This window comes from Pseudopipra pipra, chromosome 4 (genome assembly GCF_036250125.1).
Source record: "Pseudopipra pipra isolate bDixPip1 chromosome 4, bDixPip1.hap1, whole genome shotgun sequence".
Lineage (NCBI taxonomy): Eukaryota > Metazoa > Chordata > Aves > Passeriformes > Pipridae > Pseudopipra > Pseudopipra pipra.
The window spans coordinates 34936777-34954646 of record NC_087552.1 but is presented as its reverse complement, the minus strand read 5'-3'; the positions used below and the strand labels follow the sequence as shown (position 1 = coordinate 34954646).

The 17870-nt window shown below is 34.4% G+C and overlaps 1 protein-coding gene across 5 annotated transcripts in view; it reads left to right on the top strand.

The window, feature by feature from the left end:
* Positions 1–17870, top strand: part of FSTL5 (follistatin like 5) — a 295874-nt gene that overhangs the window by 35214 nt on the left and 242790 nt on the right. For 3 of the 5 annotated variants that reach the window (XM_064652364.1, XM_064652368.1, XM_064652366.1), the window contains one exon: positions 14916–14949. In XM_064652364.1, the coding sequence (XP_064508434.1) occupies positions 14916–14949 (34 nt within the window). The remainder of the gene's footprint in view (positions 1–14915; positions 14950–17870) is intronic. The other 2 variants (XM_064652367.1, XM_064652365.1) reach the window with 1 other exon arrangement.

The window sequence follows — 17870 nt, the reverse complement described above, 5'->3', positions numbered from 1 at the left end:
TGCTCTCTCTCTCTGCATGCTCAGAGCAATTTTTAAAAAGTCTTAGAAAAGTTGCTTCTATAATCTCCCTGTAAAATTTCTTCTATAGTCCTTCTTCCAGCTAGTCAGTCATTAGGGGATGGAGTGTCAAAATCTGGAATTAAGGCAACTATGAAGTCCTCCTTTCAAGCTGCCTACTAATACTCATTAGCAACACCTGTCTGTAAAGTTTTAGTCAGATCGATGGGGCTAGTGAGGGAACAAAGGTGCGTCTTAACTATCGCACTGAACCTCTTGCTGGATCTGTTCCCATTGCTGAACATCATCACTGTGGAGGAGATGAATCTCACTCAAATATTTTAAGGAATTATGAGATTCACATGTGTTATCTACCGTTTGATTAACATCGCTTTTTTAATCTCATATGGCAGGGTGGCAACAAAGAATAAAATACAAAGTAGTGGTATATGAGGTAGTGTGATTATCTTCTTCAGTACTCAGCTTGGCCTTCTTGCATTGCTTTCTAGGAAAATGGTTTCCAGTTAGCCTCTAAATAGATAAGACAATGGTTTTTTACTTTTCTAGTGTTTGGGAATCAATGCAAATACAATCTATGTCAGCTATTATTTCAGCTTCTTGATTAGCATTAAGTTTTTTCATATTCTATTGTGATGGCAAATCGTCACCACAAATTGCAATTACAGTAGTAACAAAACAAAGCCCGATGAGATTTGTTTGATATATTACATGGGATGATTTGCTTCTGTTCAAATTTGTGCTGTTTGGATTTCTAAGGTCATGAAAGAGGCCAGGCACTTGAAGTTTGTGTTTATGAGATATGGCTTTTTTCCATATCTTCCTTGCTGTCTTTTATTCTTCAGGTCCTTTAAGACTTCTCTGTATATAATTCCATCTTTTTTTTTTCCCTCTCAGTCAATTGCTTTATTTTTCCATTCTTTTCTATTGTTTCTTTTTCTCAGCCATTTTCCCTATGGATTAAATACCTATTTGCATTACCTAGAAGATGTAGACTTTATTATCTTCACTAACCTTTATTATCTTGGTTTATTAAAATGAAAGTTATATCCTGTAGCATAGACAATGTTTATAATATGAAAAATAATATGCAAAAATTAATATAAAATATTATTAAATAATAATCATGATGTATAACAGTTTTATTGGTGTGCAGACAAACTAGGCTGTACCCTAGATTCTTTTTTTTTTTTTTAATAAATAACAATCCACTTAGCTTATGGATTATTTTTCACCTTTCTGATTCTAATTAGATATATAAATTCACTTTTAAAATGAAAATAATGATGTACTTTAAACATTTGGGTTTGTGGCCAGGTTTTGGCTGGGGAGGCTACAGAGGTGGCTTCTGTGAGAAGCTGCCAGAAGCTTCCCCCAAGTCCAGCAGAGCCAATGCCAGCTGGCTCCAGGATGGACCCCACTGCTGGCCAAGGCCAAGCCAATCAGGAATGACAGTAATGCCTCTGGAATAACATATTTAACAAATTAATAGTTACTGTGCAGATGTAATTGCAGACAGAAAAAAGCAGAGTGAGAACATGTGAGAGGAACAAGTCTGCAGACACCAAGGTCAGTTGAGAAGGAGGGGGAGGAGGTGTTCCAGGCGCTGGAGCTGAGATCCTCTGCCGTCTGTGGTGAAGAGCATGGTGAAGCCATGTAGCCCCTGTGCTGCTGCAGCCCATGGAGGACCACTGGGATGCAGAGATCCACCTGCATCCCACTGGAGAAGGTGGGTGCCCAAAAGAGGGCTGTGAACCCATGGGAAACCTCTGCTGGAGCAGGGTGCTGGCAGGAATCTGCAGACCCGTGGAGAGAGGAGCCCATGCTGGAGCAGATTTCCTGGTAGGACTTGTGATCCCATGGGGGACCCTCATTGGAGCAGGCTGTGCCTGATGGACTGCACCTGATGAAAAAGTGACCCACATTGCAGCAGTTTGTGGAGAGCTGTTGCCTGTGGGATGGACTCATGTTGCAGAAGTTCTTGGAGGACTGTCTCCCATGGGAGGGACCCCATGCTGCTCCCTGAGCAGCAGCAGGAACAATCTGTGATGAACTGACAGTAACCACCATTCCCCATCTCCCTGTGCCTCTTGGGGGGGGAAAAGGTAGAGCTTGAGAAGGAGGGAAGGGTGGGGAGAACATGTTTTTAATATTTAATATACTTCTCTATTGGATTCCAAGATATGATATCTGCAGAGAGATATTTGAGTAGTCTCTGCAGAGAGCCATGGGCTACAGAAGCTGGGAAAACGCCTCTTTGCCAACCTCATCTCTGTGGACACTTCCTGCCTTCTTCAGCAGGATGTAGACTCCTTACATTATGTTATCACATGCCCTGCCCGAGCCAGAGAGCCACATCCTGATCTCATCAGACCTATGCAGAAGAACTGATGCCAATTTTATGCCCCAAAACAAGGCGCGGAGAAACTGCTCAGAGACAGAATTTCAGTCTATAAGCAGGAGGTATTTATTTCACGGCCGGGGAGCAGCCAGGTCGCCCTGGACAAACTGCTCCAACTCGAGAAACACACAATCCAACTTTTATACAATTTTCGCTAAGCAATTACATCATATATTATGAATATTCATTACATTGCAACATCTACTTTTAATATTCATAACAGGTGGAGTTGAGGCGGAGTTAGAGGCGTGGTCCTTAATTTGGGGAGAACTTCGGTGGGAGTTCCGGTCTTCCTTCATCATGAACCTCGTGTCCTTTTCATCATCATCCTCCTAAACTTTTGAACCTTCCCTAATTTGGGTAGCTTCCTTATGAATTTGGCAGAGAGTTTCGGTATTTGGCACCAATACCTAATTTCTTGGCATGTCCCTCTCTTTATCTCTTTGGTTTCCTCCCCATATGTCTCTTTTTGTGTGTACTAGCATTTTCTGTTCATGTTTATGTTCTCCTGTGTCAGAGCGACCTGTACCTCAGTGAATTTATTGCCTCCGCTTTCTTAATGCTGGATTCTATGTGCCTTGCTAAAGCTTGCTTCTACATTTTGTGCTTAACTCTTTATATTGCTTAAATTCACTTTTCAGGTGTTACCTGGCTTCAGAACCATTGTACCTTATCTCTCCCTTTGCGTTACCTGTTCTCCCCCTGTAAAATCCCCTAAGATAAAACGGGTTTTTCCCATGAGGTAATTCCTAAGACCCCAAGATGTGTTAGCCTGGGTTTTCCCCCTTTATTATCCTTGTGACCCCCCCAATTTTAATAGCATGAATATGCAAACCCTCAATGGATATGTAAACCCTCTGTTAAATATGTAAACCCTAAACCCTTTAAATATGAACTTATGAGTCCAATAAACCATTTCAGTTTTCTGCCTCCCCTGGGATCGTCTTAGTTCCATTGACCTCCTCACTTCTCATTATCCTGCTCTGATTTTGTTATTTGTAAATTTTATTAATATCTCCAAACTGAGTCTGTTTTGCCCGTGATGGTATTCGGTGAGTGATGTCTCCCTGTCCTTATCTCAGCTCATGAACCTTGCCTTATATATTCTCTCCCCTCTCCACTTGTGGAGGGGAGTGTTAGACAGCTTTGGTGGGTGCCTGGTATCCAGCCAGGGTCAACCCTCTACTGTTTTAAACATTAGGATACTGTGCATCTATACAGTAATGTATTCCCAACTGAGGAAATGCAACATTTGTATACAGCAATAATGTTTTGTAAGACAACTGTTTGTTATGTTGGGCTTTAGTATAAAATCAAAGCATAATATTTGTGCACTATTAGACTCCTTCTAAATTGGCCTCAGTTAGATTGGCTAAATATTAGGTTTTACATCCATATCTCTTTTCAATATCTATATTTTGAAACACCCTTAATACTTTGTGTGGTAGAAAAACAAGTTCAGAAGAAATTATCTTTTTAGCATTAGGAAAATATCTCACTCATTTTAACTCTTTCTTCTTCATTGCTTACTTTGTTCTATTGTGTTTTCAGTAGTAATTTTGAATTGTGATTTTACTAAGAGTGTAATGTGCAGTGGGAGCACAAATCTGGTATTTTTTAGATAAAACCATATTTGATGACATTATACTATACCTTTTTTTCTTTGCTTTTACAATATCCACTCTTCTGATTTTGTATTACCAAGATGTCAAGTTAAACAATTCATCTATACTTTGTGTGAACCATGCATTTTTTTCTTTTTCAGTATCAAGTATTTGCTAGCACAATATTTAAGCTATTTCTTTGGCATTTATTTTCCTGATAAGTTTAATTTTTTTTCATTTGAAAGCTTTGCAAGGAACCATGGTAAAAAACATTGATCTGTGTTTGTGTATATATTAGGTTTAGGTATATTTGGTTTATCTTTCTTCAGCAGCTTTTTCTTTTGAGAGTTTTGTAACTGGAAAATTCTAACTTTATCTCCATTGTTTATAAAGCAAAATATCAGTGAGAAAGTCTCATAGACTTCTGTCCTCTTACCTTGTGGACTTACTGAAGTATTCTATGCTTACCTTAAAATGTCTCCAGTTCTGGGTAGGGTGACTGCTAGATTACAGTAGTTGTCATGACATCTTATTTTTATGCTTCCTCTTTTATATTTGTTGATGGGATCATATAGATAGTTCAGCTCAGGGCATTGTATTTGTTTCTGATAACTTATTCCATGGTAAATCATACCGGACAAGAACATACATCCATCATTATGCTCAAATCCCTTCAACCAAGAGCTAAGGGAATGGGATGTCTTTCAGTTTGATTTATTTTCCATATGAAAAAAACCCAAACAGCAGCATCAGAAGCAACAACAAAAAAACCCCAGCCTCTTTTCAAATAATGGGTCTAAACATTAAGATGTCCATTGAAAGCATTAAAGGTTTTGGTAGCTATACTTAGGCCTACACAAAGAAAATGGAGAGTTTAATGACAGCCTAATTAAAAGATGTCTTAATTATACCTTTTCAAAAATTATTATGCATTGATACAACTATACTTAAATGCTTTTAAGGACATGGAAAATGAATGCCTGAAACATAAAAGTCAAAAGAAATATTTCCCACACTTTACTAATACAAAAATGTAGCTTTGACCTCATCAGAAATGCTCAGAGAAAGGTTTGGGCTAGAAGGTATCTTAAAGATCATCTAGTTCCTACCCTCCTGTAGGGATGTGTACAGGGACACTTTTCCCTGGATCAGGTTGCTCAAAGACTTATCAAACCTGGCCTTGAACAATTCCAGGAATGGAGCATCCACAACTTCTCTGGGCAACCTGTTCCAGTGCCTCACTACCCTCATAGTGAAGAATTTCTTCCTAATGTCTAAACTAAACCTAATCTCTTTCCATTTGAAGCCACTCCTCCTTGTCCTGGGACACTATATGTCCTTGTGAAAAGGTCCTCTGGCTTTATTATAGGCCTTTAAGTATTGAAGGCCACTGTAAGGCCTCCCCAGAGTTTTCTCTTCTCAAAGCTGAAGAACTCCACATCTTTCAGCTTGTCTTCATAGGAGAGGTGCTTCAGTCATCTGAGAATCCTTGTGGCCCTCCCTTGAACTCCCTTGAGCAGGTCCATGTACTTCTTATGTTGGGGATCCCAGAGTTAAACACAGTACTCCAGGTCTCATGAAATTCAAGAGATGAGTAAGATTTTTGTTTCACTTGACATACCTTTTTAGTTTTTTGTTATTTTGATGTTTTCATTTAAGGTACTTTGTTAACTGCAAAACTGCATTTATACTATTCATATAAAAGAACACATGATGTATAAACAGTATGTTTGTACAAATGAAGTATAATAACAAAAAATATTTCTTCAATATTGCATAATGTTAATAGCATTTGCTTAATGTTCATTGTTAATTCTATCATATAACCTTATGCAATTGAATTCCCTGGCTCAATGAATGTAACAAAATACTTATTTGAAGTAAGAAAATCTAACAAGCTTATACTATACCACTTCTTCCAATGAAAACAAACCAAAGAAAAATTATTAGTCATTTGTTTAATTTATTGCTTACAACTCTGGCTATGTAATCTGAAATAAACAGCCTATAATTCAAGTGTACTTTCTAGGGAGAAATTTTCTTGAGGCATCAGCACAATTTTCAGTTCGCTAGTGTTTCATGAAAATGCCATTACTTTCTATTACTCTTACCTGAGGATTATTTGCATACATCAGTGCAAGTAATAAAACATTAATATTACATTATCTTAACAGAATATATTCAACTTGTTGGTATATCTAACATTATTTGGTGTTACATCATTTGATGTAATGATTCTGAAATTATTAGTAACTACTGTAAGCTGATCCTAAAAGTTGTGAAAGACTATTATTCCCTTTGCAGCTGATATTTTTTTGGGGTTTTTTTAAAGGTCTGAGAAACCATTACATTGGCCAGTCTGACTTTCCATATAAAGGTTATGCATTTATTTTTTATACCTTCATTCCTCCCCTAAGTGGGGCATGAGTAAAGCATTCCTTTCAAAGACATCACTATATCTTCAAATATTTTCTATACCTTAATATTTTGTAATAATTTATTTTGGTGGTTTATTATTAGCAATTAGTAAAGAACAGAGTTTATCATTTCTTGTTTTTCCAGTGTCAGCTTCCTGATATATACTCCACAATTAGATGGAATACAAAAAATACAATGCAAGTCATTGTTTTGGTACAAGGAAATATTTACAAGACATAATTTGTACTTCATGATTCATAACAAACCCTATTTTATTTGTGCCTACTAGTATCAGTCTAAGGTATGGAAGAAAGATAGATGTCTTCATATATATATATATGAAGAAGGAACTAAAATTGAAAAATACATTATTATCCATTAGATTAGAATTTCAGATATTTACTGAATTGTTATTTCAGCTCTCTGCACATTTTTTTTTAAAACTACTTCTTTTCAACATGAATACCGAGAGAAAATAACTAAAAGCTTTACAGTACATTGCCTAGTTCACAGCAGGGAAACTGTAACCAATTGTAAGTATATCTGTAGTGTATAGAGCTGTACTTCATAATTCATTTTGAAAAATTAGTTGAAATACAACTATCAAATACCAAATTAATCTTGAAATTTTAAAGATTAAGTAGAAAAAATATGATCTTAATTTTAGTTTCTAGTTTCCTAAGTGTCAGACAGTGGGTAATATTATATAAGCTTTCATCAAATCTCTGGTTCATATGAATCTATTCCTCCAATATGGAGTTTAACGCTTTACAAAAGGGCAGGTGCAATCAATTAATATTCATATAATGAACTTCTATTTTGCTCTGCATCTTTCCTTATCTTCATCTTTATAAAATGAATGGTAGAAAAAAACTATTATTCCTAGAGATGTCTCAGCATATTGGTTTTAATCAATACTGGTAAATAGATTACAATTTTACCCATAATTACATCTTAATGCAGACTAAATATTACTTGCATTCCTGGATTGTAAGAAGGTAATTGATATTTATGCTTTCATTCCTATATTCTCTAACCGTCATTCTTCCGCAGATTTTCTTCTATCTGGACAAAAATTTGCAATGAGGAAAAGTAAGATTTGAATGAGCTTCAGACAGACTGAATAATAAAATGCAAAGCACATTGTGTGGGTTTTGGAAAATTACACCTTAAAACCATCTCTGAAATTTGAAAAGAAAAACGAATAAGGGTTTTAGGCAGATTACTTCCATTAATGTCATTGGGAATTGTGCAGCTAGGATCCATCTGTACTGGGAGGGTTCTTTTTCTCGAAAAAAAAAATAGCACTCTATTGTTAGGAAATATACCACTTTTCAGTAATTGTGAGGGTACTTGGAGTTTTAGGAGCTCACATAAGGGGGAAGAGAATAGAATACCCATTAAATACTATCTCTTAGAACCTCCAGTGATAATTCAGTATGCTAAAACATTGCCTCTTGGAGCTCTCTTTCCCCCTTCTTTGCCTACTCAAATGTGGAGTGTTCTCAGATAATTTCAAAATGAATATATGTACTGAATAGGAGTACCTTATGAGCTATATGAAATAAGTATATTCATCTACAGCACCTCATCAACTGCCCTGTGTTTTTACATGTCTTACTTGGTAGGCAGGAAGAAAGTACACCTTTTGCAGTCTATGTATGGGAAAGTAATTCTACACTAAATGTATGAGCATTTAAAGTTTAATGCAAACTATGCACAAATAGCGGTAATTACTTCTGTAAAGTCATTATTTACGTAGCACTCAAAGCTCCTCCAATTTAGCTAAGAAGAGCTGTAGCCTGGATTTGACTACATAAATTGGCTTATACACTTCAGTATATGAACTGTTTTGGTCATAGTGGTACATGTTTTAATGCAAAAGTATACACTTCTTCCACCGCTCAAGCCATGCACTAAACATTTTAATGATTAAAGTGTTATAAAACCAGTAACACCTCACAGCAGTATAAAATTGGTAGAACTTTTCTGTCATGTGCTATGAAACTGCTTATAAATTTTATATGTATTTGGTCTGTTATCAAAGAACAAATATGAAGACATCATATTAAAGAAGCTATAGTTGCACTGTATTTCCATAAGAGTGAGCTGCCTAAGAAATTTACCCAGAGTAAGCTTCAGTTCTATTGATTTTTTTTTTCCTATTCAACTCAGGCCATTTTTTCTAGGACAGTTGTCCTAATGAAGTCCTAATGTTACCATAATGGGTAACAGCCAATGGAAGAATTCATCCTTAAAGTCAGCATGAAGATTTTATTAGGTTTTTTTTTTCCATTGTGGAAAAATGGCAAAATTTGGGAAACAGGCCTTGCTCTACTTCAATAAAATTAAGGAAAGACTGTATTTAGCCTTTCACTACTGTTTTATTGAGCCTGTAGAATTGTTACAGTTCCTCTTGGACAAGGTCTTACACTGGAAAAAATAATAATAATAAAAAAAAGAAATAGAAAACTTTACAGTCCTATTTAAAAGAATTTATTTAGTGAAATCAGAATTCTTGAATTTAAAGATAAGATAAAACCCCAAAGTACTTCTCAGCTTCTTTTCAACTACAATAGTTATCAGGGCCTTTAGGCCTGACCCTAGGGTGGTTATTTCTCTTGGGAGCTACCTGCAGCCTGCTTCACACAGATCTTTTTACACTAGGCAACAATTTTAGGAAATGTGTCCATAGGAATCATGAACAATCCTACCAGAAAGAATTGCTGCTTTGAAAATGCATTAATGTGTCTCTCTCTGCCTATTTTGAAAAAGAAGTGTTATTTTGTAGAACACAACACATGGTGTATACATTTGGTGTAAACAATGTTAATGTGTCGATAGCAGGAAGCTACTTGGATTCAGTAGGTACTAAAGAACACTGGGATTTAGACTGTAACTTCAGCTCAGAACAATTGTTTCACCCTGTGGACAAAGGTTTTGTCTGCTCTGCTTTACATGGTCCAAGGCTGCCTTTAAGACTAATACATGCCCTTGCACAATCTAGGTGATTTGCTTTTACATCAGACAGGCCTGAATAAAAAAACCTGGGGGTTACCCTTAGTGTAGAACTTTTTCTGTCCACTTTCCATACATAGAAAGCACACACTTTTTTGAAGCTTGGTCTAGAGGAAGTTTTCCTTCAAAGTATGTGGGCATAGACAAGATTATTTTTAACTTTTTTGTATCTTTATTTCTTCTCTGCTTCCACTTTTCTTTTAAGGACTTGTAATCTGCTGCATGCAAAGAGGAACAACTGCTTCATATGTGCCATCCTTGATCTGCTATTATCTTTCTTTGTGTTCATCAAGGATCTAAATCAGCAAAACAAGAATCAAATCAGCACATTTTTCAGCTACCCCCTGCCCCCAGGGGTTGGGCCTTTTTTGGTTTGGTTTTGGTTTTAGTGATACAAATCTCATATATCTAGGCTTCCCAGACACTGTTGGGTTCTTTTCACATGGGTTCATGAATTCAAGACTTCATCAGATTTTCTCCAGAGGCGTGTAAGGCTTATTCTAAGACTATAATGTCTACTCCTGGGGAAGTCATTAATTCTGAAAACTTCAACAGCTTTATATATTTCCTTATGTTTGACTAGCAACCTAACTCTACATCTTGTTTCCCTCACACAGTCTTATATTCATATGATGCCTTAATCAATACAAGACCAACCTGTAGCATATTATTTTCTCAGAATTTGTTGCTATAAATGGTGGCAATCTCTAAGAAGACTGGTCTGTGTATGCAAAATACCAGTTCAAGAATCCTACCGCAAACATTAAACTAAAAAGCTCTCTGCAGTAAATAGTGTTCTGACAAGAGCAACAGAAAAATGGTTCACTTTTTGCACATTCTTTTTTCCTACCATAGTAAGCAAGGCCTTGCCTACTGTTGCTTAACAGAATATCTTTACAAATGTAAATGTCATTGCTTCTGCTTTGCATACATTTTTAGTTTAAATTGCAGTTGTATTGCAGTTGCTAAGAATCTGATGAAGTCTGATTCTGGGAAATTTCTTTGAAGACAAATGTTCAGTCTAATGGCATTGATCAAGTTGGTTCTGAGAACAGTTTACCAGACTGCCTTGTGCCGTATGTGCACTTGTACTCTGTGGCTGTGACCATGCTGCTATTTCACTCATGAATAAAAAGTTTCCCTACAAGTGCAATTCAGACTTCTTGTAATTAAAGTTGTGTTAATATAAGCGAATATATTATTCAACTACTATAGCTTCTGTATGGTTTAACATGATAGAAATAACTATCTTGATATCTCTCTCAAATATTTTCTTTAATAGCAATTTCTTTAATTTTCTAATTATTATTATTTTTAGTTACTAGAGAGTAACAAAGCACCCCTACTGCAGAATTTGCATTAAAAGTAATGAACGAAAAACTAATTTTCTGCATTTTCACTACATTTTATGATATGACTCATGATAATTTTTCATTATAAAATTTAAGCAAATAACTTTGCACTCCTTTTTTCAACAGAGCTTCTGTAATTAGTGATTTATGTTTATTAAATTATTTAATTTTTTGTCACATATCAAGGACAATCTACCATATGTTTTACACTAATTAGTACTTTGTTTATTTCAAGAATTCCATTAGTTCAGCAGCTACTTTTTAAACAGAGACAGTATGGAAAAGGAGACTTTACCTGAGTTTTGTGAAGAATAAATAAGGTTCTTCTTCTTTATAAGTAGCCCACTCTGGCAGACACATACCCAAATCCTCAGCAGATGATTCAGATAGAGAGACAAGTGAGTTCTAGATACAATACAATTATGTAGTTTGTATTTAAAAAACACAGAATTAAGTGGAAGTGAATATACTTCTATGTGCAACATCCACTGGTTTATAAGTATTATCTTTTCTTTCAAAATGAGAAAAATAAATATAATGCACATGATACATATTTAAATGGGGCTAAGAAATGAGCTTTACTGTTTCTAGCATGGCTAGAGTATTTTGTTAGTCCTAGAATGATGTCTACCTTTACAGATCATCTCTGGTCTTTCTTATAAGTAGCTTTGTACTTTCTTGGGAATCACTGTACATTAAGAGTCCCCTTGGCCATCATTCTCTACATCTCTTATTTCTGATATGAAGTCCTTCTAAATAAGACTTGATACTATACCAACCTTATTTAGTAAACACATAATTTCTGAACAATGATGATGTCCAAATGCAAGGATGTTCTAATAGTACTTGTGTGTTCAGACAAAAAACCAGAAAATAGGATCAGAAAAGGAGCATTTATACCTCAGAAAAGCATTTGTGAATATATAAATCAATTTCTATGCAGAGCTTTGTTTGATATATATTCCAAATAGTTTATAACTTATGATTTGTAACAATAGCAATTTGTGTGGTCAACCACCCATGATCTTTTCTTAGTTCACAGACACAACAGAAAATTCAGAAAATTTGACATTTTCTGCCTTTTCATCCACTGTGCTTTGATAAATTTACTTTAAATTTAGTCTGTTGGACATATAAGAAAGCTTCTTTAGAGTTCTCATTTGTTCTGCATAGATACATTTCATCAGGCTGATACGATATAGTGCAACATAAAACCATGCAAAGCCATGCAACTTGTCTGATTAATTTGGTTGGAGACTTAAATTCAAAACTATTTTTCTATATTGAAGCTGATAAAACTGTCCTGGGATGCAAGATGATTTGTTCTATTTACACATGGCTTCTAGCAATAGGTAACAATATAGTATTGTAGTTCATGTAATCATTTCAATTTTATTTAGATAGTAAATATGTATATATAATTTCTTTGATTGTTAACATGTTAGGTGAAAATATTTTGTTTATATATCGTAGTGCAATACAGGAGAAAAATTACAGAAATATGTGTAAAAGTGGGTCTATAAAGGCCTCCACACCAGTTTTTATACAGAATTAGTATGTTTTACTTCATACAGTGATGTTTGTATATTTACATACTTTCTAATTGTATATGGGTAGATCTTTTTTATTTTCAGCATGCTAGTGTCAAAATCCTAGCATGCTGAACAAATGCAGGTGGAAATAAATGTCATGATAAACAATTTTTTGTTTACCTCTCTGACATTCCAGAACCCTGAGAGGTTTGTTTATTTTTTTGTGTGTTTCCCATCAGAATGAGCAATTCCTATTTCCCCGAGAATTTGAACTTAATTTTCCTAAGTTATAGGTGCTTACAACATTTACTCACTAACATAATTCGTTATTTCTTAGTAGTTTTCTACAGAAATTAATTCACATACTTTATCTTTCAATAATGAGGAAGAATTTTTATTTAATGTACTTTCATTATAAATTTTTCTGCATTTTTTAACTCTTGTGTTTTCTATTGAGAAATCTAATATAGCAGGGTTTTTCTAGGCAGAAACTTAATTTCTGAGTTGAGAGATGCTACACCCAGTCTAATCACAGGTTAATTTTGAAATAACTTGGGGATTATGAATGTTTTTTTCCATCTGGATGCTGCTACCAAGCATGTTGCTGTCCCAAGAAATATCACACGAAGGCTGACGTGTGATATGCTAACAGAGTTTTTTCTTAGTAGTTTTAATGGCAGCTCAAAATTAAAATTTGAGTCTTTTGAGAAAACTAAGCCATGAAAACTTAAGCAAAAATCTTCAGCTGAAATTTAAGAAAATAAAGATATTTGAAAAAATAAGGTCTGAAAAGATATTTTCAGCTAATGTCTCCTTTCCTTGAAATCTTCACACATTCCATTAAAAAAAAACAAACACTTTTTTTAATTTTAAAATTTCATCTGAGTGATTTTCTTTCTTCTCTAAGCTTTGCCAAGCTTGCTGTACTCTGTTCTCCCTAAAAATTAATTCTCATCTTTTTTAGTGTTTCTCTTCTCCTTTGATACTAATATTTGATTTTTAATATTGCTTTCCTACAAGGTTCTCTGACCTAGTAATCAGTTCTTGAATTAAGTCTTCAGGATGTATTTATTGTAGAATTAGCAGTAGACATTATAGTCTTTGCAGCTTTGTTAGAAAAAAATTCCATTCCTCTGATTTCAAAATAAAGGGACAAACTAGTGAGTTTTGTGGAACTCAGCAGTGTCCATGGAACATATAAATTGCAATATCTGAATGCTAACATAACTTGGCTACATTTTGACTCTAAATCCTGGTGGTTGGCTGGTTGGTATTTTAATCAGCACAAACTGCTTATTATGAATGAGATTCCTCTGCATTTACACTGGGCTATTAAAGTCTGTTTCACTTCCTGACCTTAAGAAATTTGAAAACATACTTTCCAGGTATATACAGGTTTTGGCATAGTTTTTGTTTAAAAAAGACAAGAAAAGAGTAATTGACTTAGATTTGTAAGATTGGGTTTCAGGGAACAATATAGATATTGCATCACTACCCATATTATTTCACAAAATGTGAAAAGTTGAAAAAATACATTTCAGTTGTAGATTAGATGGCCCCATTCCTTAAGTTAATGGTACCTAAACATTTCTATGTCCCTGTAAATTAGAAAATACTTTTACATTATTGATTGCATCTTTATTCTTCAGATCAATTTCAAATTTTCTTGGTAGAGTTTAAACAGCTATGTGACTGCACGGAATTAGTTTGTGATATTTTTCTATGTTACTCAGACAAAGATAGGTCATATTCTGATATTATTTGAACAGTAACTGAGCAAAACCCTATCAAAAGATATACTATTAAAAGACATGTATTGGCATAGAAGTATTAACTCCTTTCTGTAGATTTATATGTCTGGATGCATTTAAGACTAAATGAACCTGTTATGAACACAGGAATAACAAATTCTTGGTGTATATAGATAAAATAAACCACTACAATTAGTAACAAAAGGTAATCAGTACACTCTGTTATCAATAGGTTATAGCATGTTAAAAGTAACTCTTAGAAATTGCAACAAAAGAAAAAAAGTTATTTAGTTTCCTCTTTTTGTTAAAATTATAAAAGAAAAATCTATCTTATAATACAAAGTAAATCTAGAAGAGTTTTGCATTTAGCCTATTCCTAGTGCTATTTTTACTGGCGTAAACTTGTAAAGCAGCAAATATTTGAAAAATTGCAGTACCCAAAACAAAGAGCATAATTTTGAGCAAATGTTGTGTAAAATCAAGGTTTGAAATTTTGAGGACAGATTATTGCCTTGAGTAAATTCTCATTCTTCAAAATTACTTTTACAGGGACTTGTGCAGTTGAACTGTGAGCATCTCCCAGGATAAAGTGACAGAGACTGAGTGGCCTCTTTTTGGATAAAGTGTTCCAGCACTTAATCAGTCATTGTGAAAAAGAAAATGTGAAAAACAGTAGAGGAGTTTAAAAACAGTGTGCTGATTTTACCTTGGAGTAGGAAGGAGGATGAAGTAGATTGTCATATTTGGATCTGTATCTCTATGATTTTATGATTTTTGTGATAACTGATTCTGCAAATAATATATTTTTCTGCTTTTAATTGCAGCAGGAAAAGAATCAGGAAAGCTCAAGAAATAAAGGTAAGTGACAATTATTTAAAAAATGTGCACATTCTTATAATTATCACAAATCTAACATTCATTACTGGTAAGAAATATCCAGATGGTTTGTTTGCTGAGTGTTTTGGTACTTGAAATGAAAAAAAATATATCCAGGAAAGAGGTTGAAATGTAGACAGTATCTGTATTAGCTACTGTTTTTGGAACTCTGAGATGAACAAGGCTGACTGCTGTAGTCTGGATGGGATAGGCTGCACACTTAATTTCTCACAAAATTTGTCCCTGACTATGGATGCTTATAATACTCCAATAAAATATCAGTGCCATCAATTTGTTGTCTTCCTTTCCATTCAGTAAATCTGTAACTGGATGTGATTCCAGTTTATGCATAAATTAATAATTTCCTTAATAGATTGCCTTGCAACATGACTATTGTGGGTGTTTTTTGCCTACAAAATATTTTCACTGTACCTTACTCAGTGCCAGTGACTAAGCACTATGTGAAATAGAATATCTGGGTTAAAGAAACAGCCTTGTATCAAGAAAATTAGGACTTCATGCTTCTTTTTCTAATATAAAGTGTTTTAAGAGACAGAACATCGAAATCTCTCAGTTAAAAATTTGCTAGGCAACCAATGAAAGACAAAATTGCCAATAGTGGCAAAGATTGTTCTCTTGATATTTTACTTCTTCATAGAGGTAGGATATGAGATACTTTAAAAGGGAAAACAGAGGGAAGGTAGGAGAAAGAACACCAGTTCTATGTTACAAAGAGAGGAGAGAATTAAGTGACAAACTAACCTATATCTTTTGTATTGCCTTAGGAAGCAATGTGTAATCATATCACCTGAGTTAGCTGTTCTTTATTCAGTTATTTATGTACTGCAGTACCCATTTATCTCAATTGGCTTGTTGTCTCCTCATGCTAAAGCTAGACACAAGCATCTAAAGACAAACTAAAGCTGATGGTTGATTGGAGTTGTGTCAGGACAATTACATTGTTCATGATGATACAGTAATTTACATGATCTGAAGAACCTATAGTCCTTCACTTGAAGAGTTTGCATGGAAAAATAACTGAACCAAAAAATCCTCTTCAATTTCAGGCAATTTGTGATTTATAATTTTCTTTTCTGAGGTAATACAATATAAAGTTATATCATCTCTACATGTAGTGAGTGTATCCACAATATATTGTTCAAAAACCTTTCATGTCTTATGACTTAATACAAATTATAAAAAAGACTGTGAAAACTCAGATGAGATTACAGAAATAAGATATTTGCTCTAAAATTAAGTATTCACAATTAAAAACTTTAAGCATTTATCTACAAAGAAGGATCCTGAAATGGACCACTTTTTTGTTTTTTATGATTTACTTCAGTTTTATTATGATGTTTGACAGTCTTTCTCCCACACCCCACCCCATCCTGTTGCCAGGTGGTCATTATGGTATGTATGTGAGCAATAAGTAAAAGTAGGAATAAACTACTGACCCAAGTGGGAGTACCTATCATATTCATTGACCGTTAGTCTAGTTAACTAATCACAGAAACAATTTTAAAAGGCTTGTAAAATATCACCCACAACTACATTCAAAGGAACGCAGTAAAGTCTGCTTGAAGGAAGATATTCATTGTCTCCAAACAGGCAGTGAAATTGGTGCACAGCTGCACAAAGTTTGTTGTGATTTTATATGTAACCTGTCTTGTGGAAATTTTCAACTTACTAAACATCCTGCATGATATGCATGTCTCTGCCTAAACTAGCAATTCAACTTGGAAGATTTTAGTGGTCTGGAAGACTATTCACAGAGTAGGCCTTGCAACATAAACACATATCTACAGATATACTTTATTCTGTAATGCTTTTTTTGGATGCTTTTCTGATTGGGTTTTTTTTGGCATTCTCTTTTCATATTCTTTAAACTAATTTTTTTTTTGTTCACATGCTCTTTTTCCATGTTATTGCAAAGTTTCAGAAATATATTTTTATTTCACTTGTAACTTACAGCATGTAGGATCTTTAAACTCTCTGCTTAAAATACTGGTTGATATGGATGAAACAAGACTAAATTAATATTTCAGCATAAACCTTCTTGTGTTGGCAATGAATCACATGCAACATCTAAAGGTTTTTGTGCTCTGCATGTGTTCTTGTGAGATAGCTAAATTATCCTTAGATTCTCAGGACAAGGTTCTAGCAGTGTTCCTTACACTCTGCATATTGCTGCTACACTATGTGGTAAAAGGACTAAATGTTTTCTGTGGTTCCTTGACTGCTCTGACACTTTCAGAACCAGTGTTGTCTTCTTAATTCAGAGGAAAATTACAGCTCATCTCTGTCAAGTGAAACACTGGAGTCTCTATTGTGCCTCATAACTTCCATTTATACCAGTATTTCAGTGTCTAATTTTTATTAATAATTTCATTACATTGTATATTTATAAGAGCAGAGGATGTTGCAGCATAATTAAAGTCAAATGCTTCTTGACTTTAGTGGGATTAAGATATTAGTAACAAGGGCCATTCTGTATCTTTTACTATATTATAAATGCCAGTAATTTTTTATTTTACTTTATTTATTGCTATAAAATAAAACTGATTACTATTCATATTTTAGTAAAGATGTCCTTATTTTTCTGTAGTGTTTGTTTTTTCTCCTGCCATTTTTCTGACCTGTTTGTTTTTCCCGTCTGTTACTTTTGCTGTCAGACTCTAAGTCAATCACACCAGAAGGAAGCCAATACTCAAACATACCCTATTCTGACAGTAACCCCATCTCTCTCTGATCTGTGATATTCTTTTCTTGTTTTATTTAACAGGTAACAGATCTTTTTGTATACTGTTTGAGAAAAGCAACACTGCTTTTATGTAAAATAATATGTTAACATTATACAATTTTAGTGTATGCTGGCAAACTTTCTTATACTTCTGATAATT